General features: G+C 42.2%; 2 protein-coding genes across 3 annotated transcripts; one reads left to right on the forward strand and one right to left on the reverse strand.

The window, feature by feature from the left end:
- Positions 1 to 951: 951 nt before the first annotated feature.
- Positions 952 to 11,818, reverse strand: LOC124117726 (triosephosphate isomerase). Its single transcript, XM_048394483.1, has 6 exons — positions 11,629 to 11,818; positions 9,368 to 9,491; positions 8,252 to 8,336; positions 3,791 to 3,923; positions 3,304 to 3,477; positions 952 to 2,424 (listed from the first exon to the last, which is right to left on the reverse strand). Exons 1-6 carry the CDS (start codon positions 11,741 to 11,743, stop codon positions 2,303 to 2,305), a joined length of 753 nt encoding a protein of 250 aa, XP_048250440.1. The 5' UTR covers positions 11,744 to 11,818; the 3' UTR covers positions 952 to 2,302.
- Positions 11,819 to 11,978: 160 nt separating this feature from the next.
- LOC124117747 (DNA damage-binding protein 2-like) lies at positions 11,979 to 26,758 on the forward strand. 2 transcript variants are annotated; one of them, XM_046479740.2, is made up of 10 exons: positions 11,979 to 12,107; positions 16,223 to 16,633; positions 17,351 to 17,545; positions 18,170 to 18,318; positions 21,188 to 21,287; positions 22,398 to 22,575; positions 23,553 to 23,695; positions 24,313 to 24,477; positions 24,681 to 24,726; positions 26,383 to 26,758. In XM_046479740.2, the coding sequence occupies exons 1-10, from the start codon at positions 12,060 to 12,062 to the stop codon at positions 26,595 to 26,597; spliced, it is 1,650 nt and encodes a 549-aa protein (XP_046335696.2). In that variant the 5' UTR covers positions 11,979 to 12,059; the 3' UTR covers positions 26,598 to 26,758. The 2 variants fall into 2 exon arrangements, with proteins under 2 accessions (XP_046335696.2, XP_048250439.1); XM_048394482.1 differs by lacking the exon at positions 26,383 to 26,758 and adding an exon at positions 25,898 to 26,376.
- Positions 26,759 to 27,286: the final 528 nt, after the last annotated feature.

Here is a 27,286-nt window from a genome sequence, read left to right on the forward strand (position 1 = left end):
CCGTGAGTGGATAGATGAACCTGAGCAGGTTGTGGACCCTGAGCGAGTTGTGGGCCCTAAATGCAGAGATAAGTTGTGGCCCTTGAGTAGTTGAGTCCTGAATGAGGTGGTGAGGTGAATTTAGGTTTAATGTTACCTTGAAGATAATTTTGTTCTGGTTTGTTGTTTAACACAGTCCACGGCAATATTCCAGCTATATGACGACGGTCTGTAAACATTCGAGTCTGGACCACGCCATTGGGATCGATGACATGTATCGAGCAAGTCAGTGAGCCTGACACCCAATCCCGCTAGTCGCCTCTTAGGACAAGCATAGTCGCCTTTTACAGCAAGCATGGGTTGCTGAAGACCGATTCTATCCCGGATATATTCCAGGTATATGACGGCGATCTGTAAATAATCGAGTCTGGACCAGACAATCCAGTGATTAACATCATGAGCATCGATCCACACAACTGGGATCGATGACATGCATCAACCAAGTCAGCGAGCCTGACCACCCGATCCCGTCAGTCGCCTTTTACGACAAGCATAGTCACCTTTTAAAGCAAGCATAGGTTGCTGAAGACCTATTCTACCCCGGAATCTTCACGGGTCGGCCTTGAGTGAAGCAGGTGGAACCCTGAGTGGCCCCACTGGGTTTGAATGAGGGCTTGAGTGAATACGTTGGCCTCTGTTCTAAAAATAGTAACATCATCTGTGGCAATAAACTTGACTTGATGATCGTTCTGGTTCATATCTTGATCATTACTGATCTTAAAACAAAATGGTTTGAAAAGATGATTGGACTGGAATTTGGGGGCATAAAATGTTGCAATGCAAAATTCGCATCAGCTTCTTTCAGAATGTCATTGTAGGATGTATTTGCAGCTATGTTCTTGTGACATATAGTAGAAGGTGTACAGTACATAGTACTGCGTCAGCGGAGATGAAGTAAAAGCAACATCTGTGTACCGAGAGTATCTTTATTTCAAAATGGTGTTGACATATCACTGTCAAGGGTGAACAATCCACCCATGTGACAAGGATGCAGTCTGCTGTATCAAATGTTACAATGCTGAACTAGTTACTTAGTCGCTGCATCAAATGTTACAATGCTGAACTAGTTACTTAGTCGCTGCATCAAATGTTACAATGCTGAACTAGTTACTTAGTCGCTGCATCAAATGTTACAATGCTGAACTAGTTACTTAGTCGCTGCATCAAATGTTACAATGCTGAACTAGTTACTTAGTCGCTGCATCAAATGTTACAATGCTGAACTAGTTACTTAGTCGCTGCATCAAATGTTACAATGCTGAACTAGTTACTTAGTCGCTGCATCAAATGTTACAATGCTGAACTAGTTACTTCGTCGTGATTGCTTCTTTTAACCAAAACACGTATTTTTGAAGCGCAAGGACATAACATAAACAAGTTGGAGCTTACAGGGACAGATGAGCATGGAATTGTTCCAATATTGTCAACACTGGGCTGTCTCAACAAACACAAGAAACAGGGGCACAAAACAGGATCAAACAAAACAGTGTAATAATGCACACTCAAGACAAGACTGAAAATAAAACATTGGTAGATACCACTGAATAATTTCATCATAAACTGTGAAAAGTGCTGTACCCTGACGCTGTACGACACACACAAGAGTGTAATACTTCCATTATAAGAAAAGAAACATCCAAAATAGTTTCTGGTGTTGTTAAACATAAGTTTGTAACCGAAGTAGACACAATTTAAAGATAACAACTTCTTTAATTACTTGTTGACAACGGAATAGAATCTATACCGAAATATCGCCTTTACAGTAAACAAAAGAGCTGGTATCCATAAATTGTGTCTACTTTGTCACCCATCACCTTCTAAGTAATGCCTATCAAACAATTCAGTCTGTAACCATGACAACAGACTAAATCATTAGATTAGTACTGACTTACATAGTACTTGAGATTCTATAGCTTTTCATATCACTCAGGTTACCATGGACATTGATAACTGTTCTTAACCAATCATGCCATTTATCAATAATCCATGCCCTTTAGTAATACTACTTAACTGACTAAACAGAATATACAGTATTCTGTATCATATCAATCTCACACTGGCTCCATACAATTTACCTAGGATTGGTGGTGACGGTATTTCAAAATTAAAGGAGAACTGAAAACAAAAAGGAAGCATCCATTTGAATCAATGAATAGTTTTAGTGACGCTGCTCTGCACTTCACAATTTGGATCTCACTAAGGGTTGATACATTGTACCATGACTTTGTATTAGATGTAGTACAGCTTAAGGTCTGTGGTTGCACTAAGCTTTTCTGGCGTTGACGATTGTGACAAAGTCTGGCTTCAGGGATGCACCCCCCACGAGGAAACCGTCAACATCAGGTTTGGCTCCGAGTTCCTTACAGTTGGCAGCATTTACAGAGCCTGAAATGGAAAAAAGACATTTAAGAAACCTCAGTTTTATCACCATGGTTACACCACAATTTATCAAGATGGTTCATATTATCAGTCATTGGGTGAGTGAGTGAGTGAGTGAGTGAGTGAGTGAGTGAGTGAGTGAGTGAGAGAGAGAGAGAGAGAGAGGGTGGGTGGGTGGGTTCGGACAGGTGGGTGGGTGTGTTTGGACAGGTGGGGCTGAATGCGGCTTTTACCGAAGTGGTGCAGCTCTCATATGTGTACCACTTAATTGAAACAAGGGCATAGCACTGACAAACCGAGAAACATAATCAGGGTGAACCGGGATTAGCAATAGAAATAGTCATGGGTGAGATTCAACCAGACTGCCAGACAATTAGACTAGTCTCTAGTCATCAGTCTACACTCCACTAGTCTTTTTAAAAGTAGTACTAGCGACTGGCTATTTCGAACTTCAACACAAACAACATTTTCTGACCGAAATTCAATTTAGAAAGCAACTGCTCGTAAGATTCACATTCAACAGAGATTTACAAGGAATATATCTCAAAACACCCAAACGTAAATGTGTAAAAAGTTTCTCAAAGAAACACCTAAATGTATACCAGTACACCTTGCATATAACTTTAAAGAAGCACACAAAAGCCCTCCCTTTTTGGTTTGAAGTGTTAAAGAGAACTCTAACTGAGATAACAATGGTTCCCATAGACTTTCTAAAGAGCCTTAATACCATTTAAATTAAAAAAAATAAAAAAATTAAAATACGAGTTTCAGAGAGGCCTTTCTTTTAAGCATGCTGACATGGTTGAGTACAGTTAACAGAAAACCGCTTCCAGATAACAGTATGGGTGTGCATGGATGGTTAAGACATATGTGATAAGTTCCTACCTCCGTACTGTATCCTGACATTCTGAGCAACTTCAGATGAGACGTTCTCGGACACCCACTTCCGCAGACTATCATGCACCTCCTGTGCCTGGTCAGGCGTGGCTGTCTTCCCGGTGCCAATGGCCCACACAGGCTCATAGGCAAGCACCACTCGCTTCCAGTCTGACACATTATCTGGCAACACACACATCAAGGGTTTAGTCTGCCTGAACACCATATGTTGTGTAACCTACAATGGCTTTAGTCTGCCTGAACACCATATGTTGTGCTACCTGCAATGGCTTTAGTCTGCCTGAACACTATATGTTGTGCTACCTGCAATGGCTTTAGTCTGCCTGGACACTACATTTTGTGTAACCTGCAATTGCTTTAGTCTGCCTGAACACCACATGTTGTGTAACCTGCAATGGCTTTAGTCTGCCTGAACACCACATGTTGTGTTACCTGCAATGGCTTTAGTCTGCCTGGACACCACATGTTGTGTTACCTGCAATGGCTTTAGTCTGCCTGAAGACCACCTCGTTGGTCTTCCCTGCCTCTCTCTCCTCCAGCTTCTCCCCAATACAGGCGATGACATTCAAACCCTCCGACAATGCAAACTTCACCTTCTCCCCGATCAGCTGCAAGAAGGAGAAACAAACATGAGTCAGACGTTATGCCAGGCATGAGTGCTTGTTAAGCTGAAGTCGGCAATATTCCAGCCTTATCAGGGTGAGCTGTACATCAATAGTGGGCCCGGACAACCAGTGGTTGCCAGCATGATCAATCCCCCCACAATCTGTCAGGTAACCATGGTAACCCTGAACAACACTTTTGTGAGCTATTACAAGGTCTTGGGCACCTATTCTGGCCTGGATACTCTACAGTGGATGCTGGGCCAGAGCTACAGATAAGCAGCATATTTGCATGAAATACCCACAACAATATTCAAAACCCAAATACCTTCAACTAATTGCGTACAGAAACGCATGCTTTAAATGAAAAACTCAAATGTATAAAAAACGCTAACGTAAATACCGTACAGAATGCGTACAAAGGAGCTAATTTCCGAAACACAATTACGAGCTAATTTACAATCCGAGTCAAGTCTAAATATTTAGAACACTATACATCTAAGACATTATTTCATTTTTTTTAAATATTTAAAAGTTTACTAATTTGGGGAAAACCCAATAGAGTTGTCTTTTTAGTGGGTGTCATTTCTTGTTGTTTAAGGCTATATACATTAGGGCTGCAACGATACACCTAGGTCACGATAAGATACGTATCTCGATACTTACATCACGATACGATGCGTATCTCGATACGCTACGATACATATAGTGACAAGAGAAGACAAGAGGTAAATGAATTAAACTTAGTTTATTAAAATGAAAAATTAAATGAACGTGAATGAATGTTCATGAGTCATAAAATATACTAGCCACATAAAGAAACTGTGCACGGAGAAAAATATATTCTGGATTGAAATACAACACAGCAAGAACAAAATGATGCAGACGCTGTAGCAGCTGAATGATCGGACCATAAGAAAATGTCAACGGGACCTGAACAACATCTGTTACGATGACGCCAGGAGATCAAAATGGAGTAGGGGGTCAAACGACAAAGTCACAAAGTCAATAACGGGTACGACCACCCTGTGCATGAATCACAGCAGTGCATCGGCGACGCATGGAGTCCACCAAATGGGCATGGAAGGCCTGGGGAATGGCCTGCCATATCCTCCTCAAATCCTGTGCCAAGTCACTGAGCTATCTGGAGGATGTGGAAGACGACGCAGACGGCGCTCCATTTCATCCCACACATGCTCTAGTGGAGAGAGATCTGGAGAATTTGCAGGCCATGGCAGTAACATGACATTGTTATGGTGAAGGAAATCGATCGCGACCCTAGCCGTGTGAGGACGAGCGTTGTCCTGTTGAAATGTCAATCCCGGGCCATGACGTTGCAGGAAAGGAATGACCACAGGCCTCAGAATCTGATCTCTGTAGCCAACACCGGTGAGATTGCCCTGAACAACCACCAAAGGGGTTCGGTGCCGTGCTGTTATCCCACCCCAAATCATCACAGAGCCACCTCCAAAACGATTCCTCTCCACAATACAGTTGCGTGCATAACGTTCTCCCAAACGCCGGTAGACACGTTGGCGCCCGTCACTGTGGGAAATGTTGAACCTCGATTCATCTGTAAAGACAACATTTCTCCACCATATTCGAGGTTGGCGAACATGATTTCGACACCATCTTAGACGGTTGACTCGATGACGGTGTGTCAGGATGGGACGTATGGCAGGGCGTCGTGGTCGAATCCCGTACTGACGTAAACGATTCCTGACAGTGTTGGGATGGATACGGCGCAGTCCAGGAATTGTCTGGGACGTCGTTACTGCCGTTTGGAACCTGTGTCGGAGATGTGTAACTCGAATCCATCTGTCCTGTCTTGGCGTCGTTACTCGGGGACGTCCTGAACGTGTGTGGTCGGCAACGTCATTTGTGTTCTGATAAAGCCTCACCAATGCCGATATCGTGTTACGATGGCATTGGAAATGTGTTGCCACCTGTTGTTGCCTCATTCCCGCTCGGATCATTCCAATGGCTTCATAACGCTGTGCAGCTGTCAATCTTGGCATGGTTTGCTTGTGATATGCTTGTGTCTGCGCCTGAGAAGTTTTGAATTTTTGAATGACCACAGATCATGCTTTCCACAGCGAATTTTGAGTTGCACATGCTGTGTACAGCTGCACAGGATGCACCTGCAGTAACACATTGCACGTCCATAGGCCCCCATCAATGACGTCATATCGCATGGCACGTGCATGAACGTTTGAATGTCTCCAATAATTGCTGTCTTCAAACCTATATTTCATATATGGACGGTGTGCCCTTATATCTATATTTTCTCCGTTCACAGTTTCTTAATGTGGCTAGTATATATACTGTAATGAGTATTTTAACTTAATAAATCATCTGCCATTTCCATGTAAATGACAGCAAACACAAAAGTAACAATCCTACATATTTGTGAGTTCAGACGAAATGGTAGGAGTAAATACTAAATGTACCAGTGTCCAGTAACTTATGATTTGCCATTTTCACGTATTTTTTGGGGGCAACCGACGGAACCGTAATGTTATACAGCATTTGAATCCTAGTGTTTATAAATATGAAAGTTACGTTTATCACATTATTTAAATAATGCATTTACAACTTAATTAAGTTCGTTGTACATAAAAAAATGTAAGCTAACACATTCATAACGTCCAGATTAAGGACCAAGGAATATTTATATATATGTACCTCTTAGAAAAAACGTATCGTGAAAAATCGAGATACAGCACCTCACAAATCGCGCACCATATCGTATGGAGTGAATCGCGATGCATCGGTGTCCCGGGATATCGTTTCAGCCCTAATATACATCCCTGATATGTAGTATTCACATAAACTTTAAGATTTCTGTAGGCATTTGATCATGTTAATGATGGCATGACACAAGACTTGGATTCACTTTGTTATTGTGACTTGGGTCGAAATGTTAGAAATCAGAGCCTACTGAATTCCATGAACAAAACTCCATAACCCCTCGTCCAATTTTGATACATTCTGCATATTCTGACAAATATCCCTGATTTGTGAACTGACAGTAACAGTAACAGCTTGATTTGTTTGTTTGTTTGTTTGTTTGTTTGTTTAACGCAGCCCACATTTATTTTCTACTTGCTTTACAGACTTTGTACAGGAAAATATGTGTTGGTAGGTGAAAAAAATTCAATTCAGATTTTTTTAAACAGCTTTCTTATCCACTACTAACATGTACGAGTAAGCTAGTATGATAAAAAAAAGGTTCAATGTGGGAGAAGAGCCAGCAAACAGCTGTTCTTATAATGCAATCCAAACCTGTCAGCCTAAATGACGAATCAAGCGTGAATAGCGTTGTGCGTCTACATAAAACTAACAGCTGAAAAGCTTTACTCCGCCTTCGCAAGTTGTTTAAAATTGAAATTCCTGGTCGCAAACGAGGCACATTTCATTCATAAATCAGAGTAAAACATAATAGCACTTCCAAACGATAGCAAACATTTCTTGGAAAAGGAATGGTGCGAACATTTCTTGGAAATTTATAGAAGCAAAGTAGTCAGACTATCACCAGACTATCACAGCCCGAAAAAAACACTATATTTCAATGAAATTACGGGTGACCATGTTGCGAGAGAATTCTAATTATTTTCATTTCTGCATAGGCCGGTCCTCAGCATGACCTGGTCGCTTCTTCCTACAAGCATAGGTTGCTGGGGACCAATTCTACAACGGCATCTTCCCGAGGCAGGAGAGTTTAAAAGTCCAGTTTCCACCCTTGCCGAACTAGGCTGGAATTCCTGGGCTCAATCGTAGCGCCACCTATGGCCACCAGAGTTATGTCCTTTCTATGCCTCTCCTATTGACCAATCAGATTCAACCTCTCATATCACTTGCATTTGTTTCAAACAAAAAGGTGGCGCCCAGTCAAGACGATCTGATCGATAATCAAGATCTATATTGTGATAAAACGAGTCTTACATCGCGAAGTGCATCAAATCATGTGAGCACCTTGATTAAAAACATGAAAAGATTTAGAAAATATCTGTTGACGAGTTAGCGGTGCACATGCTTTGCAAATCCTGCAGTCGACCGAAACCTGCATGACACTCTACGAACCGGATTTCGATTTCGGTGCCCGATTTTGATTGGACTATGCATAGACTCGTTAGTCCAGCCAAAATGTAACTCCATAATACCAGCCTAGTTCGGAAAGGGTGGAAACTGGACTTTTATAGTCAGTTAACTCACTTGCCTCAGGAAGATGTACAACGGAAGATCCGCATGGCAAAATCTGTACTCTGCCAACTCTGGGTATAACACAGTCTCGTATGTGTATTCACATTGGTTTCTACAGCACTGGTACCTACTTCGTCCGATTCCCCAAACACATGCCTCCTCTCAGAGTGGCCCAGAATAACCCAAGTGGCTCCGACGTCTTTAATCATGGAAGGACTGCAAATGGAAATATAAGAACTTTAACAAAAACCAACAAGCATATTCCAAATATAACAATCAGGGGGATTCAAAACCCATGACATACATCTCATTTGATCCCAATTCCTGGATCGATGCTCATGATGTCAATCACTGGATTGTCTGGTCCAGACTCGATTATTTACAGACCGCTGTCATATAGCTAGATTATTGCTGAGCGCGGCGTTAAGCAACAAACAAACAAACCCCATAACCATAGGTTTGAAGGGGAAGTGTACACACAAAAATCACTTTCTTTCTTTTTCTAAACAATACGCAATTTTAGAATTAATTAGTATCTGTGTTTGAAAATATACACTCATTTTTTTCACAGTGAACGTAGGAAGCTCACAATAGTGTGAAAATGATATGCCGTTATGAGGCCTTCGTTTTTCGAGCTAAACAGGCCTGAGTTATCCCCCTTAGATTATGACGTAATTGGTGCCAATTCAACTGGGTCCCTGTCTATTCTCAACGCAAAACATATCAAGTACCAGTTTGCGGTAAAACAACATGGCCTACGACACACTCCGGCGCAGTGGTGACTCAGCATAACACTATGCTGGTTGGCATCTGAGACGCTAGAATCACACACCTGGACCTACACCACGTGAAGCGGCTCTAACAAAGCATGATGACGTCATAATGTTTATCAATTGGCACCAATGACGTCATATTGCAAGGGGCATAAGCCATGGTGTTTTTGTTGTGGAAATAGAACACTTGGTAAATGTGAAAAATATAAATCGTTTTAATGCGAAAAATATGTTAATTAATTGTGATATTTTTATATTTTTGTCTATGACACTTCTATGTTAACACTTTTAATGTGGAAAAAGTACAAGAAAAATAGGTTCATTTCCGTGTGAACTTGCCCTTTAAGGCATACCAAAGGGACACAACTCTGCAAAGCAAATTGCAGCACCTTATATTAGACAACTTAGTCAGTTATTACAGCGATGCTATAAGCAGTGATAAGTAGCTGACAAGTGTGGGAAGTCTCTCATTACCTGATTTCTCCGGTGAAGGCTCCCTTCCCAACCTTGTAGCAGTTCTGGGCTGCAACTGCTACATTGGCATTGACCTTTGACCTCACATAATCCAAATATGGTGTAGCAGGGGCAACAATCACCTCTGTAAAGACAACATGAGAATCAGTTTAGTGTGATTGTCTAGTCAACATGATAAGTGCCGGAATGAAATTCAATGAGTGAGTGAGTAAGTGAGTGAGTGAGTGAGTGAGGTCTTACGCCGCTTTTAACAATATTCCAGCAATATCACGGTGGGGGACACCAGAAATGGGCTTCACACATTGTACCCACGTCGGGAATCGAACCCGGGTTATCGGCATGTCGAGCGAACGCTTCAACCACTAGGCTACCAAACCGCCCCTAGAAATTCAATGTATTTTAGTGCCCCTAGCATGGATTATTATATGTTTCCTGTCCCTGAAGCCTGCGGAGGGCACTCTTAGAATTGGTTTTAACAACAAAACCTTGTGACGCAACTATGGTTTTATACCCAGCCGGGTCATGCCACAAGACGTTAAAAGATGGTACTTGATGTCACCCTGCCTGGCGCTTGCAAGTAAGGGGATAAAACATGGACTGGTTGGCTCAGAGCCAGTATACTGTGTCTGAGTGGGGTATCCATGTTAAAATTGCAGCATGGCATCTCAGTACTCTGGCACTTTTTCACCGGCACTTTTTTTAACAAGTTCAAGAAGACACACACACGCTGACCAGTCCTTGTTTGATCTCTTTAAAGCTGAGGGTCAGGCAAGGACACAAGTACCTGCCCCCAAATCAAATACAGGGATCGATATAACTGCTGGTCCACTGGCCTATTGCCAGTTAAAATTACAAAGGGCTTGCTGAAACATAAAGTAGAAGGTATGTTTGGCTAGTGAATTTTTGGTTATGTTTAATTTTTTAATGGGATAATCTCGGTAGAACGACAACCGGATGCGCTATTGTAATGATGTGTACAACAACTTCCTTATTTGCTCATTAATCACCAGGAAATGAGGCAAAAGGAAGCCCAGATTTCCTATCAGAGTGCAGGTGAGGTGAGGTGAAATGGGGTTTAATGTCGCGTCCAAGATTATTGCACTTATATAGCGACGTGTATGTACGTGTATGATTGTGCGTGGCTGCTTGTCCTAGTCCGGACTGATGCCAATTTATAGTGCTAGCTCACTGAGATACCATGCTATATGACGGCTGTCTGTAAAATAATCGAGTCTGGACCAGTGATCGATATCATGAGCATCGATCCACGTAATTGGGATCGATGACATGTATCAACCAAGTCAGTGAGCCTGACAACCCCGATCCCGTTAGTCGCCTTTTACGACAAGAATAGTTGCCTTTTACAGCAAGCACGGGTTGCTGAAGACCTATTCTACCCCGGAATCTTCATGGGTCCAGAATGCAGTGAACTTGCAGAACTATTTCTTAACAATTACCACTAGAATAGTCACTATTAAGGTTACATTCAAAACAGGGGCAGTGGGGAAGCGTAGTGGTTAAAGCATCCACTCGTCACGCCTAGAACCTGGATTGGATTCCAGACATGGGTACAATGTTTGAAGCCCATTTCTGGTGTCCCCTGCCAAGATATTGGTAGAATATTGCTAACAGCAGCGTAAAACTGTACTCTTTCACTCACTCCCTACAATCACAACAAACAGACACATTGAAACTTTATTTTAAGGTTGTTTACTGGATATCAACATAATCAAGTTATACAGATTTCTCCAAAATAAAATACTGGAGCACATTCTCAAGTTTTTCAGGACCCCAGGTAGTAAATTTGGACTCATCCAAGCCCTATATCACACCACAAAATAGTGATGCCACGAAAATATAGAGTTGGCCACCCTTGAGTCGATAATGACAGATACAGGTCTAAATTCAGCATCAATCAATCCTAATTGATGTTTCAAAGACTTAAACACAGAACTAGAAACATATGACATATTTAGTAGGTTAGTTAGCGTGCACCATTACAATCCCTCATAAATTATCTAGGCCTAAAATGATGATCTTGTGTACCATGCTATATAAATAAAAGTGTAAAATTTTAAAAAAAATCACTCATAAGTAATTCCTTGTCATAATATTAATATTGCAGTTCATTGTAATTTGAAATTGGGACACATATCACTCTGAAAGGTACACCTATGAATTTTGGACTACTGACGTGCAGAACGCCACGAAATTATGTGACATCACACTGACAATCATGCTGATATTTCTAAAGTTTTAACCTGCATTTTCGTCGAGGGGTCCAGCGTTGAGAAAAGCAATAATTCCATCAATGCTCGCTTTGTCGCCATTCATTTTCCAGTTGCCACCAACGACAAATTTCCTTTGGCTAGCCATCTTTGTAGAAATATGTTGTGCAGACTCAGAGAAACAAGAGCTACCGGCAAAGTGACCTTGAAGAGTGACTGCGGTCAAGGCCACATTAAACTGGTTCTCTGATGATATACGCTATCTTTCGAAAGACAGGACCGAGTCAAACTTCTAAAACTTCATTTTAACACTGATTTACTGTAAAAAAATATTTGCATTATTTATGAAAACATTCGATCCAGTGAGTAATCAATTTAGACGTGCAAGATATTTCTTTAAAAGCCATGTTTGTCTCTGTCAGTCGGGGATGGTTATTTCGTTTGCCTGATCCGTTTTAGATTTCATGTTTTTGAGTAACCCGCGGGAATATCTGGTAGCAGACAACATTTATGTAAGTTGGATTAGATTTCGTGTTGTATGTATTGTGCAATACTAATTATCAGTATGCATCGCCATTCTACTGGTATACCTCGAAACAGAAATCATTTAGAATCTCATTTAGCATGTTTAGTATAAGTAAATCTCCGATGTTCAGACCAGGTTTGTGACAAGCCGTGAGATCCGATGAGGTCGACAGAAACAAAATCTCTTGTACATAATCAGATTTTAGTGCTCGCTACCTAGATCTATTGACAAAACACTAAAGATATTATTTTAAGGAGATTGTGTAGGGCCATGTCTTGACTGGCTGGAATTAGCTGCGGTAAAAGTAGCCTAGTTGTTACAGGTTAGCGACAAGTCAATTCGGTTTAAAAAATCCCTATGCTGTGGAATAGAGCTAGCTAGAGCTGGCTAGACTTGCTTTTGTATGCATTTCTAGATTATTCTTTTTTTCATAAAATAAATATATTCCACATTCATGGTGCAGGACGGGTCAACTGCAGTATTTGGGTCCCCACTTCGGGGGTTTCCGTAAGGCAACCGCTGCCTTCGGCAGTTTCAGTTTTGGCAGCTTCGCTTATATATAAACGCGCACGCGCAAGTGTGCCGAAATCTGTTAGGAGGCATTTTTTAGCAAAAAGGACCCCAAAAATGAGCTGGATGTGAAAAGTATGGTCTAAAACTCCGCCCCTGTTGTTTGTGGGCGGGACATAAATGACGTAAGACATCACGTGTCTGATCCTGTGACTTTCCTTATATGGACTCGTTACTACGAAAGCAACTTCGCTCATAACTTGTAAATTCCTAAAGTGTGGCTTGTACAAATAAAACAGAGTCGACTTGGCGTACAGTGAAGACATCTTTGCATAGGTATGGGGCGAATGCGGGAATGTATGACAATTATTTTGTTCAAAACATTATCACAAAAGAAATATTTCAGTTGTTCAATTGATCAGTTTCTAAGTTCACCAGCCGTGTTTACATTTATTAAAATTAGGAATCAAAATGATCGTTTAAGAAAAAGATGAAAAAGAAGCAGAAAAAGAAATTGAACTAGGTCTAGATGGATCCACAGACTTAGGTCCTAGAATCTATATGACAGTCAAAACGAATTCAACGTTTCAAATGATTTGTTTGAATGAGAAAGTATCTATCGATGATCATTTTCCTATGAAAATTCACATGCTTTCATGAATGAAGTTATACCATATTGTGATTTATTTGTAAAAGGGGGATCCTCCCTCTTTACCCCTCTTATTTTTCTTTAAAAATGTCATAAAGGTGGGGTTGTACCTGCCTTGAACCCTGCTGTGTTGTCCGCCCAACAAAATATATTGTTCAAGTAACAGAATGAACTTACCGTCATGCGATTTATTTAAAAAAATGGGGGGTGTAACCCCCCTTTACCCCCCATTTTTACTTTAATATTTCGACAAGGGGGGACAAACCCCCCTTGTACCCCCCGTGTGTTGTCTGTGTAAGAAAATACTGAACTGCAGACAGCGTTCGGTAGAAAAATGGCGGCCAACAAATCCTCTCGCTTCGACCGTAAATAACGAACTGCGCATGCGTGGAACGTTTTTCATTCGACAACTTCCATAAACACGTAAAAACGTTCCTTCCGAAGTGGGGACCCAAATGCTGCAGTCTACTATATTTAGGGAGACGGACAGAAATGTATAGTTAGGAATACTGCAGCTAGAATGTGACTACATCACTGAAAACAACACTGATTTGTTTGTTTGTTGTTAAACGCCCCACTCAGCAATTTTCCAGCTATATGACAGCAGTCTTTAAATAATTGAGTCTGGTCCAGACAATCCACTGATTGAGATCATGAGCATCAGTCTCACCAGTTGGGATACGATGACATGCATCAACCTATAGGCCTATATTTGTCCATGCATCAGCGTACCTGACAACCCGATCTTGTTAGTCGTCTTTTACAACCAGCACAGTCTCTTTTTACAGCAAGCATGGGTTGCTGAAGACCTATTCTCTTCCCGAATCTTGTAAAGGCCTATATATGAGTGATGGCTTAGAATTCATTTAATATCATATGGACATTTCAATACATTCTACAGTGTTCAATATGGTGACTTGTACTTATGAACACTTTTTGCTGGAACACTTACACATATTATGTAAGTAATGTGGTATCCGAACTTACAAAAAAAATAAAAATATGTCAATAAATGTTACCAGAAATGAGGTTTTAGATAAATATAGAATACTAAACAAGCTCCCGTGTAATACGGCTTTCGCTCGTCAGATACCAGAACTATTCACTCGTTTCATAAAATTGGTATTACACGGGAGCGAGTTTAGTATTTTATTTATTACTTGACATTTATAACGTTTTTAGAATTATACTGTTGAGTGTGAATAGGCTGACACCTACACGATCCATGGCATAATCCAATTGAGTTTTAACAGAATAATACTTCAAACACGTCAAAAGTTGAAATGTATGAATTTAATACCATACAATGGTCCACCTTTAGAATTCTGGCGTCTGTTCCACAAAATTATCGTAGCACTAAGGTTATCGCAACTCACATACTTTAACTTAGACTAACGACTGTCGTTGCGCTACAATATGATCGCCTTGTGGAACAGGGCCTTGCACCTCAAAGTTTACAATCACGTCACAATACCCGATGACGGAAATTGTGGAATTTTGGTGCAAGACCCATAGGCGAAACAATGCCATGTGACGTCGGCCTAGCAACAAGGTTGCTGGGATCATCGAGTGTGCATAAGCTCCTCTCAGTGATCTATCATCTCCACACGCAATGTCGTTGAATAAGCTAATGGATGTTGAGAGCTTTCAATATTTGTTCATGAAACATGTTCCGAGAGTACATAAAAATAATCTTTTGAATTGCATTTTTACCTCCCAAGTCTTCTAAACTAACATATTTAGTCCTTAAAAATGGCAAATTTCTACTTGTCCTCATGATACCTTAACTATTGGGCAGTTTGTCAAGAACTACAGGACTAGTGCCAGTTTCTAACCCTGCAAAAAAGTTTCCATCACAAACTTAAAAAAGGTCATTGACAAATCTAAATGACTGGTATTTGTTTTGTAAAATTTCATGATAGATTTTACTGTGAATTTGGATCAAAACATTGTAACAATTCCACCGAAAATGTTTAGCATCAAAAACAAACAAAAAACATCCAATATCAGAACAGTTTTGTTATTGGATTATATGTCCTGAGTTAGCTGATAATTAAAATTTTGACTTCAATGTTGCAGAACATATGTCGCTGTGTAGCAACAAGTCAATCTCGTACTCGTTTATAGGGAGCAGCACAGATACAGTTACCCTGGTTACCATGGTTACCACTGCAAGTCTTCACATATACAAACACACATCCCCAGCCAGTAGGACTGCATTGTTTACTGCAATTAACTTTTCAAACGATACGTACTGCAATATTCTTTTCCATGTTAGGGATATTGGGTGAAAATATATAACAAGTTTCATTATGGTTTCTTTCGTTTAACCTAAATTCTACACACAAATTCATTCACCACTGATGTCTGCCTTGAAATTGATTGATAAAACAGTGGAAACGTGAAGTGATGTTTCCTGCAGTATCTGTATCGATGACTACAAAATGGCAGCGACTTACCATGCAGAGTAATAATTATTTTAGTTGGTATGAAATAGGATCTGCATTTACAATCAGTGTCAATCACTTTAGTTCTCAATATATTGCAATACAATTCTTTGCCAATACACAGCCTGTACCAGCTACCCCAACTGTCATGCCTTCAAACCCCCAAATAATTACTGAAAAAAAGGAAAGACCCAGGTAACAACCCTGTACTAAATGAGGTGTAATCACACGATTGAAGTCTTTCCAAGCAGTTTCGGCTGCTAAAGCTTTTGCTGAGTATTCATGTTAAACTGCGGCATGGTATCTCAGTGAGCTAGCACTATAAATCGGCATCAGTCCGGACTAGTACAAGCAGCCACACACACAAACACATGCATGCATGCATGCACGTCGATATATAAGTGCAATAATCTTGGACGCGACGTTAAACCCCATTTCACCTCCCCAATTGAAAGTAAAATAACATGGAAAATTCATTGATGGTCCTAATTCCAGACTCTCTCCGGACCGGGTGACATACGGCAACACTTAAGCATGGGCCCTAGGAGATCAAAGAGATTTCAAGAACTCAACAATTTGCAGCAAGAAAGTGGAGCAACATGTTTGAGGAAACGACCCAAGAAAATGACAAGTCAAAACCAGAAAGACAATAAGGACAAAACAGCTCAATCAGTTGTCGATGAAGCTCGTGAAAATGAAGTCAAAGCCACTGAACTGTCCACAACGTGTCGGAGAATCCTAAATGGTCAGACTGAAGTGAAGCTTGATTTTTCTGTGAGAAAGAAAGAACTATCAATCGCGCCCAACTTGATGTTTCCATATCTTCAGCGAAGCCTCAACTTCATCCACCATCAGTATCAGGCGTCCATCGGTCTTCTCTCACATCCCCGACTCCAGCATGCGCAGGTTAGACAGCACTTGGGGGGTTGTAACCAAGGGGTATTCCCACTCTAAAGATGGTTCCATTTCTTTTGGAGTTAAGGGGGCACGGGTGGCCCAGTCGTCTAAGGCGCTGCGATTCCCTGTGCAGAGTTGCGTCCCTTGGGCACGCCAGAAACCTATGATTGTGGGTTTGAATCCCGGTTCGCCCCGATTATGTTTCTAGGTTTGTCAGCACCATACCCGTGCTCGTGGGTTTCACCGAAGTGGTAAACGTCTGAGACCTGCATCACTTCTGGCTTTCCTCCCACATTAAACTGATGAGCCGTGATATAACTGAAATACTGTTAAAACAAAGCGGCGTTAAACCCAACACACTCACTCACTTTTGGAGTTTATGAATTGTCAGGGGTAGAAATTAACATGTTTAGTCCACTGGTCCTTATAATGATAACATATAGCAAAACCCTTAAAAATGGCAAATTTCTACTAGTCCTTATGATACCTTAACTATTGGGCAGTTGGGCAAGGATTACAGGACTAGTGCCAATTTCAAATGCTGGATATCAATGACTTAGTCCTCTTGTTTGCTTTGCAAAAATATCATAAACTATCCGATATAAGATGACCCTAATGAAATACTGGTGAGATCAACTTACCCATTGTAAAGAGAGTAAAACTTTTGAAAAATGACTAAAGCCGTCATGATGAGACTGTTTCAGGCAAAGCCTTGATCTGTTTCAGGGCGTGGCAGGTCCTGTAGTTAGCATGGTGTCTAACATGCAGCTCTTCCGCACTGGTAGTCCGTTTGACCGTCGAGTGACCGCCATGGCGTGGCACCCCAGCAACCCCAACATTCTGGCAGCTGGTTCCAAAGGCGGAGACATCTACCTCTGGGACATCAACAACATCAACAACAACGACAATTTTATCCCTGGCGTGAGCAGATTTTCTATACATGTGAAGCGTTCAGAACCAAGCATGAAAGTTAGATGGTACTTGTCATTACCATGATGTTAATTTAGGGGGTCCCGGGATTCAAATACTGTCGGAGAAAACCTCTGGAACCCCATGACACCCTTTGTTTCAAGACAGTATGAATTGTTCAAAGTTAGGCGTGAAAGTCACATCGTCCTTGTAATTGCCAAACTAGCTAGGGTACTAAACTCATTTGGGAAAATTTTGTGATATAGTGAAAAATTGGATGTTTTTTATTATTTTATTTTTGTAAATTTTGAAAATTGGGAAATTTTAATTTCAAATTGGGAATTTTTACAGACATTTGCTATGATATCAGCCTGACCAGTTCTAGGTTATCCTTACTGAATGGTAAAAGCTAAAGATTCAGGGGTCCCAAGATTTATGTCCCTAAATAGGAGTAAAACTGATGCAACCCAGAGCCCCCTCAGTTTCAGACACTGCTGTGCCGCATTACTGAACCAGCTTACTTGTTGCAGCCTGTTGGTTATTATTAATATACTGAACTTTACCCTGTGAGGGTTGGACAAGGAGGAGGACTTGAAGCCAGCAAGGGCAGGTCACTGATGACTGTCTGTGTTTCAGATAGGACCTGGGGGATCTATACAGGCCATTAAGTTCTGGCCGTGGAACCACAGGCGCATCATCACTGCCTCCATTGATGGGAGAGTCGTCCTCCAGGACACCGACGGAAGAAAAACAGATGTGTTGTCTGACACCTTCAATTGTCATGAGTAAGTCAGCTGCCTCGCCAGTACCCGCATGTAAGCTGTCATCAACCTACACCTTTGTTTAAACTGTCATGAGTAAGTCAGGTGCCTCGTTGGCCAACACCCTTGTTTAAACTGTCATGAGTAAGTCAGGTGTGTTGTCAGCCAGCATCCTAGTTTAAACTGTCATGAGTAAGTCAGGTGCCTCGTCGGCCAACACCCTTGTTTAAACTGTCATGAGTAAGTCAGGTGTCTCGTCAGCCAACACCCTTGTTTAAACTGTCATGAGTAAGTCAGGTGTCTCATCAGCCAACACCCTTGTTTAAACTGTCATTAGTAAGTCAGGTGCCTCGTTGGCCAACACCCTTGTTTAAACTGTCATTAGTAAGTCAGGTGCCTCGTTGGCCAACACCCTTGTTTAAACTGTCATTTGTAGGTCAGGTGCCTTGTCGTCCAGTCCCCTTGTGTAAACTGTCATGAGTAAGTCAGGTGCCTCCTTGGCCAACACCCTTGTTTAAACTGTCATGAGTAATTCTGGTGCCTCGTTGGCCAACACCCTTGTTTAAACTGTCATTAGTAAGTCAGGTGCCTCGTTGGCCAACACCCTTGTTTAAACTGTCATGAGTAAGTCAGGTGCTTCGTTGGCCAACACCCTTGCTTAAACTGTCATTAGTAAGTCAGGTGCCTCGTTGGCCAACACCCTTGTTTAAACTGTCATTAGTAAGTCAGGTGCCTCGTTGGCCAACACCCTCGTTTAAACTGTCATTTGTAGGTCAGGTGCCTCGTTGGCCAACACCCTTGTGTAAACTGTCATGAGTAAGTCAGGTGTCTCGTCAGCCAACCCCCTTGTTTAAACTGTCGTGAGTAAGTCTGGTGCATTGTCAGCCAATCCCCTTGTTTAAACTTTCGTTAGTAAGTGAGGTGTCTCGTCAGCCAACACCCTTGCTTAAACTGTCATGAGTAAGTCAGGTGCCTCGTTGGCCAACACCCTTGTTTAAACTGTCATTAGTAAGTCAGGTGCCTCGTTGGCCAACACCCTTGTTTAAACTGTCATGAGTAAGTCTGGTGCATTGTCAGCCAATCCCCTTGTTTAAACTTTCGTTAGTAAGTGAGGTGTCTCGTCAGCCAACACCCTTGCTTAAACTGTCATGAGTAAGTCAGGTGTCTCGTCAGCCAACCCCCTTGTTTAAACTGTCGTAAGTCAGGTGTCTCGTCAGCCAACCCCCTTGTTTAAACTGTCATTAGTAAGTCAGGTGCCTCGTTGGCCAACACCCTTGTTTAAACTGTCATTTGTAGGTCAGGTGCCTCGTTGGCCAACACCCTTGTGTAAACTGTCATGAGTAAGTCAGGTGTCTCGTCAGCCAACCCCCTTGTTTAAATTGTCGTGAGTAAGTCTGGTGCATTGTCAGCCAATCCCCTTGTTTAAACTTTCGTTAGTAAGTGAGGTGTCTCGTCAGCCAACACCCTTGCTTAAACTGTCATGAGTAAGTCAGGTGCCTCGTTGGCCAACACCCTTGTTTAAACTGTCATTAGTAAGTCAGGTGCCTCGTTGGCCAACACCCTTGTTTAAACTGTCATGAGTAAGTCTGGTGCATTGTCAGCCAATCCCCTTGTTTAAACTTTCGTTAGTAAGTGAGGTGTCTCGTCAGCCAACACCCCTGCTTAAACTGTCATGAGTAAGTCAGGTGTCTCGTCAGCCAACCCCCTTGTTTAAACTGTCGTAAGTCAGGTGTCTCGTCAGCCAACCCCCTTGTTTAAACTGTCGTGAGTAAGTCAGGTGTCTCGTCAGCCAACACCCTTGTTTAAACTGTCATTAGTTAGTCAGGTGCCTCGTTGGCCAACACCCTTGTTTAAACTGTCATTAGTAAGTCAGGTGCCTCGTTGGCCAACACCCTTGTTTAAACTGTCATGAGTAAGTCAGGTGTCTCGTCAGCCAACCCCCTTGTGTAAACTGTCGTGAGTAAGTCAGGTGTCTCGTCAGCCAACACCCTTGTTTAAACTGTCGTGAGTAAGTCAGGTGTCTCGTCAGCCAACACCCTTGTTTAAACTGTCATGAGTAAGTCTGGTGCATTGTCAGCCAATCCCCTTGTTTAAACTTTCGTTAGTAAGTGAGGTGTCTCGTCAGCCAACACCCTTGCTTAAACTGTCATGAGTAAGTCAGGTGTCTCGTCAGCCAACCCCCTTGTTTAAACTGTCGTGAGTAAGTCAGGTGTCTCGTCAGCCAACCCCCTTGTTTAAACTGTCGTAAGTAAGTCAGGTGTCTCGTCAGCCAACACCCTTGTTTAAACTGTCATTAGTTAGTCAGGTGCCTCGTTGGCCAACACCCTTGTTTAAACTGTCATTAGTTAGTCAGGTGCCTCGTTGGCCAACACCCTTGTTTAAACTGTAATGAGTAAGTCAGGTGTCTCGACAGCCAACACCCTTGCTTAAACTGTCATGAGTAAGTCAGGTGCCTTGTCAGCCAATCCCCTTGTTTAAAATGTCATGAGTAAGTCAGGTGCCTCGTCAGCACCCTCTTTTAAGCTGTCATCAACCAACTCCCTAGTTTGAGCTGTCATGAGTTAGTCGTTCAAAGACTAGGTATGAATCTGACTTTCAATTTAGCCACCAATATTTCAATCTTTTCTATATGTTTCGAATTTTATAATTGTAATATCCTCTTCAGGGTTAGAAATTGGAACTAGTCCTGTAGTCCTTGCCAAAGTGCCCAATAGTTAAGGTATCATAAGAACAAGTAGAAACTACCATATTAAGGGTTTTGCTATATGTATCATTTTAAGGACTCTTGGACTAAACGTGAGTTTCTACCGCTGCTCATGAGTCAGAGCTGTTCTGCCACAAGAGTTTTAACATACAGACAGCAAGTCTGACAGGAGCTCCATGCATGTTTCAGCTTCTGGTACTGCTCTGTGGACGTGAGCCAGGCACGGAAGGTGGTGGTTGTCGGGGACAACGTGGGCAACACGCAGCTGTTGTCTCACGAGGGGAAGAAGGTGAGACGGGTCATAGGCTCGGTGACAAGGAAAGGACAACTCTCTTAGTGAGCCTGTTTAAGCGACGTTCACTAAGTTTAAAGATTGATTAAGTATATTCATGTTATGTGCAAACTTTAATTCAGAAGGAAGCATTTAGCATAATAATTCAGGGATAATTCTAGAAAGGACCCTTGGGCTTTTCCCCCGTAAATAAAAAAAAGGGCAGTGGGGCTTTATAACATTGTATTACATAGGCATGCATAGACATTGTTCCAAATTCTACTTAACAGTGCTAAATGGGCCAACATCAGAAATTTGGAATGATCCCTGATTATTGGTGACTTGTCACACTCTCACAAGAAACATTTGTATCCCTGACAATATTTTAATGAGAAACATCTTCCTGTCAATCATTTGAAACAAATGGTCCTCCATCACACTTCAGTCTCCATGCCCATCTCTATGGATTATGTCAGCCACAAATATTTACGTCAGTCGTGTAAACCACAAATATTTACATCAGTCGTGTGTCAGCCACAAATATTTACGTCAGTCGTGTAAACCACAAACATTCACATCAGTCGTGTGTCAGCCACAAATATTCACATCAGTCGTGTGTCAGCCACAAACATTCTCATCAGTCGTGTGTAAACCACAATCATTCAAATCAATCCATTTGTAAACAATTAGGTATGAACAAAAACATATTGAGAATGTTGCCGCTATTGCTAGTCACCAAGCACAAAAGGACAGGTGACACAATATTCGATACATGGCTAAATGGATTGCATCATACACAAGATATTAGAGTCTTTCAGTTTCTAGCAGAGAGTTAGTCATGCATGTGGATCATCTGATAGTGGTTTTCAGGCCATGCTTTACTACCTCAACATTGACATTACGCTGTGCATTGAGTCTATAGATGCAAATGATGACATGATTAACCTTGGTTCCAAAGTATATTTTGAGTTTTAATGTTTTCCTGTGTCTCAAATAATATCATTAAACATACGGGCTTGCTGTTCCAACCCTGAATCATGAGTGAAGATTAAATGACAATTTATTTTGTGTATATGTCGATCTTTCTTCAACATTATGATTTGTAATAACATAACTGATCTCTATCAGATCTGGAACCACAAGCTACACAAGGGCAAGGTCACCCACGCAGAGTTCTCCCCTCGGGAAGACTGGTCGTTGTGTACTGCTTCCATCGATCACACCGTCAAGCTGTGGGACGTACGCATGATCAAGGACAAGAAGAGCGCCCTCTGTGTTCTGCAACATGACAAGGGAGTTAACTCTGGTATGTCTAGTTTGAAGACACACTGTGAAGGTAATAGCGACAAGTCAAAGATTTCTCATGTTTGGCACCTTGAGACTGTAGCCCACTTCAACCCTGGCGATGCTATCAGCCCTAATATTTACTGGCTTGCTATTCAACCCAGTAGTCAATCACTCACCCAGCAGTATATATGACATCTTCCCGAGGCAAGTGAGTTAACTGACTATAAAAGTCCAGTTCCTACCCTTGCCGAACTAGGATGGTATTATGGAGTTACATTTTGGCTGAACTAACGAGTCTATGCATAGTCCAATCAAAATCGGGCACCGAAATCGAAATCCGGTTCATAAAGTGTTATGCAGATTTCGGTCGACTGCAGGATTTGCAAAGCATGTGCACCGCTAACTCGTTGTCAACAGATATTTTCTAAATCTTTTCATGTTTTTAATCAAGGTGCTCACGTGATTTGATGCACTTCGCGATGTAAGACGCGTTTTATCACAATATAGATCTTGATTATTGATCAGATTGTCTTGACTTGGCGCCACCGATTGTTAGAAGCAAATGCAAGTCATACGAGAGGTTAAATCTGATTGGTCAATAGGAGAGGCATAGAAAGGACATAACTCTGGACTCTGGACTCTGGACTCTGGACTCTAGCCACTGGTGGCGCTACGATCGAGCCCAGGAATTCCAGCCTAGTTTGGCAAGGGTGGAAACTGGACTTTTAAAGTCAGTTAACTCTCTTGCCTCGGGAATAGTGAGTGAGTGAGTGAGTGAATGAGTGAGAGAGTAAATGGTTTTACACCACTTTTAGCAATATTCCAGCAATATCACAGCAGGGGACACCTGAAATGGGCTTCACACATTGTACCCGTGTCGGGATTCGAACCTGGGTCTTCGGCGTGACGAGCGAACGCTTTAACCACCAGGCTACCCGACCGCCCCCAGCAGTATATGAACCATAAGTACAAGCTCTGTATGTTTGTTTGATTCAGTGTACTTCAATCCATCTGATGGCTGCCGACTCCTCACCACTGACCAGGGATCTGAGATCCGCGTGTATCGGGCTCCTGAGTGGAGCCTTGAAAGGACAATACCACACCCACATCGCTTCTTCCAGCACATCACACCCATCAAGGTAGAGACATGTCAAGGGGGGATAATGTAATAGCCTGGTACATCACATCACACCAAACATGATAGGGACATGTCAAGGGGGAATAATGTAATAGCCTGGTACATCACATCACACCAAACATGATACAGACATGTCAAAAGGGGGATAATGTGATAGCCTGGTACATCACACTGAACATGATAGGGACATGTCAAGGGGGGATAATGTGATAGCTTGGTACATCACACCGAACATGATAGGGACATGTCAAGGGGGGATAATGTAATGGCCTGACACATCACATCACACCAAACATGATAGGGACATGTCAAGGGGGGATAGTGTAATCACCTGACACATCACATCACACCAAACATGATAGGCACATGTCAAGGGGGATAATATAATCGCCTGGTACATCACACTGGACATGATAGGGACATGTCAAGGGGGGGATAATATAAGAGCCTAGTACATCACACTGGACATGATATGGACATGTCAAGGGGGGATAGTGTAATCGCCTGACACATCACATCACATCGTACATGATAAGGACCTGTCAAGGGGGGATAGTGTAATAGGAGCAAGAGAGCAATATGTTTTGAACTAAGGACTGCTTGTTTGTTTGTGTGCAGGCATCGTGGCACCCCCTCCTGGACCTGATCGTGGTGGGCCGCTACCCTGACAAGACATTCCCCGGCTACACGAGCGGTGAGAGGCGAACAATCGATGTGTTCGATGCAAACACAGGGGCTACAGTGTGTCAGCTGCATGACCCATCAGCACCAGGGATAGTCTCGGTGAGGGCTGGATGTCATGCCATCCTTATCCTTGGTATGCAATATTATGTTTAACTGTATAGAGGGAAAAGGCAGCAATAAGTCTAAGGGATGCAACACTACACAACAAATTGCATCACTTTAGATATGTGGCTACCCATGTCCCCAGCACACACTTCACCTTGTTCTGTATTCAAAACATTCAAAATGTTTGTATTTTTCAGTTGAACAAATTCAGCCCAGATGGAGATAAGCTAGCTTCAGGCATGGGTGAGTGAATCCACTGATTGTCAAATGTTTTTTGTTTAGAAAATATGTTTTGGTATCGCACTCAGCAATATTCCTGGCGATCTATAAATAATCGAGTCTGGACCAGACAATCCAGTGATTGATATCATGAGAATCGATCCACACAATTGGGATCGATGACATGCATCAACCAAGTCAGCAAGCCTGACCACCCGATCCCGTTAGTCGCCATTTACGGCAAGCATGGGTTGCTGAAAACCTATTCTACCGCGGATCTTCAGGGGTCCTGAGAGGTTTTAGGAACATTTGCATTCGAGGGTGAGATTGGAAAATCTAAGATCCTCCGCAATGTCATGCCCAAAGATTTTAAAATATGGTACTTATTGTTACCCAACTTGGTGCTTGGGATAAAACATAGACTGGTCAGCTTGGAGTCAAATTACTGTGTCTGTGTGCGGCTTGAATCTCATCTCAACATTTTAAAACCACCATCGTATTTTACTAGTACTCATCTCCCCCCACCTCACCTCACCTATCCATGTCCTGTATCGTGACCTTAGAGCTCCAATAACTCCAATGACATATGTATACAAATTAGATACTGTAAATCAGGAGGTTTTGTGCGAGCACAAATTTGATGAGGAAAATGGGAATGTCGCTTGTTGGATGAGAAGTAATAGTTCACAATAAACAATGTAAATAAGTGCTAGATTTAGACAGTGCTAGCTGGTGTTGACTCACTGACTAAATCCTGAATATTTCAGGTGTGAACATCCTGGTGTGGTGTTGACGAACTGGCTGAATCCCGACTTTCAGTTGTGAACCTCCTAGTGTGGTGTTGACTCACTGACTGAATCCCGACTGCTTCAGGTGTGAACATCCTGGTGTGGTGTTGACTAACTGGCTGAATCCCGACTTTCAGTTGTGAACCTCCTAGTGTGGTGTTGACTCACTGACTGAATCCCGACTATTTCAGGTGTAAACATCCTGGTGTGGTGTTGACTCACTGACTGAATCCTGACTATTTCAGGTGTGAACATTCTAGTTTGGTGTTGACTCACTGACTGAATCCCGACTATTTCAGGAGTGAACATCCTAGTGTGGTGTTGACTCACTGACTGAATCCCGACTATTTCCGGTGTAAACATCCTGGTGTGGTGTTGACTCACTGACTGAATCCCGACTGTTTCAGGTGTGAACATCCTAGTGTGGTGTTGACTCACTGACTGAATCCCGACTGTTTCAGGTGTGAACATCCTAGTGTGGTGTTACTCACTGACTGAATCCCGACTGTTTCAGGTGTGAACATCCTAGACTGGTGTTACTCACTGACTGAATCCTGACTATTTCAGGTGTGAACCTCTTCCTAGTGTCTCTGTTGACTCACTGACTGAATCCCGACTATTTCAGGTGTGAACATCCTGGTGTGGTGTTGACTCACTGACTGAATCCTGACTGTTTCAAGTGTGAACATCCTGGTGTGGTGTTACTCACTGACTGAATCCCGACTGTTTCAGGTGTGAACATCCTAGTGTGGTGTTACTCACTGACTGAATCCCGACTGTTTCAGGTGTGAACATCCTAGTGTGGTGTTACTCACTGACTGAATCCCGACTATTTCAGGTGTGAACATCCTGGTGTGGTGTTGACTCACTGACTGAATCCCGACTATTTCAGGTGTGAACATCCTAGTGTGGTGCCGACAGGGAGAATCGGAGACAAAGCAGCAGGTCCTGCTTCAGAAATACAAGCAGGGAATCAGCTCGTCATCAGACTCCTCACAGAGACAACCGAAAAAAAGAAAACCAACAAACAAACAGACCAAGTCCAAATCTTTAAAAGACACTGCTGAGCTAAAAACGAAGCTAAAAACAAAAACAAAGAAACTATGAATGTTCTTTGCGTGTCTGTAAATAATCCAATCTGGGCCACATAAATTCGTTTGTGACTCCTTACAGCAAGCATGGGTCACTGAAAATCAAGACAAACATGGATCTTCATTGTGCATCCTGATGTGTCAAAGTAGCCTTAAATAAAACTCACTGCCACTGTCTTCCTCTTCTTTGTCTTTCATTACTGAAAAAGTTTTGTAAGTGAGTCATACCATGTCAGTTTTGTACCAGTAATGGGATCAGATTGCTAGATGGAACAGTGCTTGCAGTGCTGTAAGAAATCGCAAGGAGGGGTGGAAACACAATATGTCTGGGCCCTATTCCACAAAGCTATCGTAGCGCTACGACAGTCGTAAGTGTATGTTAAAGTATAGGAGTTGCGATCATAAGTTTTGTGCCAGTAATGGGATCAGATTGCTAGATGGAACAGTGCTTGAAGTGCTGTAAGAAATCGCAAGGAGTGGTGGAAATACTAGATGCCTGAATAGTTTTTTTTGCACCTGCATTTGCTCTGCTGACAAGTCGCTGTTAGCGGTAATAGTGGCTTTGAGGGGCTGAAACAAGGACTGGTTGACTCGGAGACTGTATACTGTGTCTGTGTGGGGTATTCATGTTGAACTGTGGCATGGTGTCTCTGTGGTCTAGCACTCTAAAATGGTCATTAGTCCTGACTAGTACAAGCAGCCACA

The sequence above is a fragment of the Haliotis rufescens genome, unplaced genomic scaffold, assembly GCF_023055435.1.
Source record: "Haliotis rufescens isolate VD_foot unplaced genomic scaffold, xgHalRufe1.0.p SCAF_13, whole genome shotgun sequence".
NCBI classification, from domain to species: Eukaryota; Metazoa; Mollusca; class Gastropoda; order Lepetellida; family Haliotidae; genus Haliotis; species Haliotis rufescens.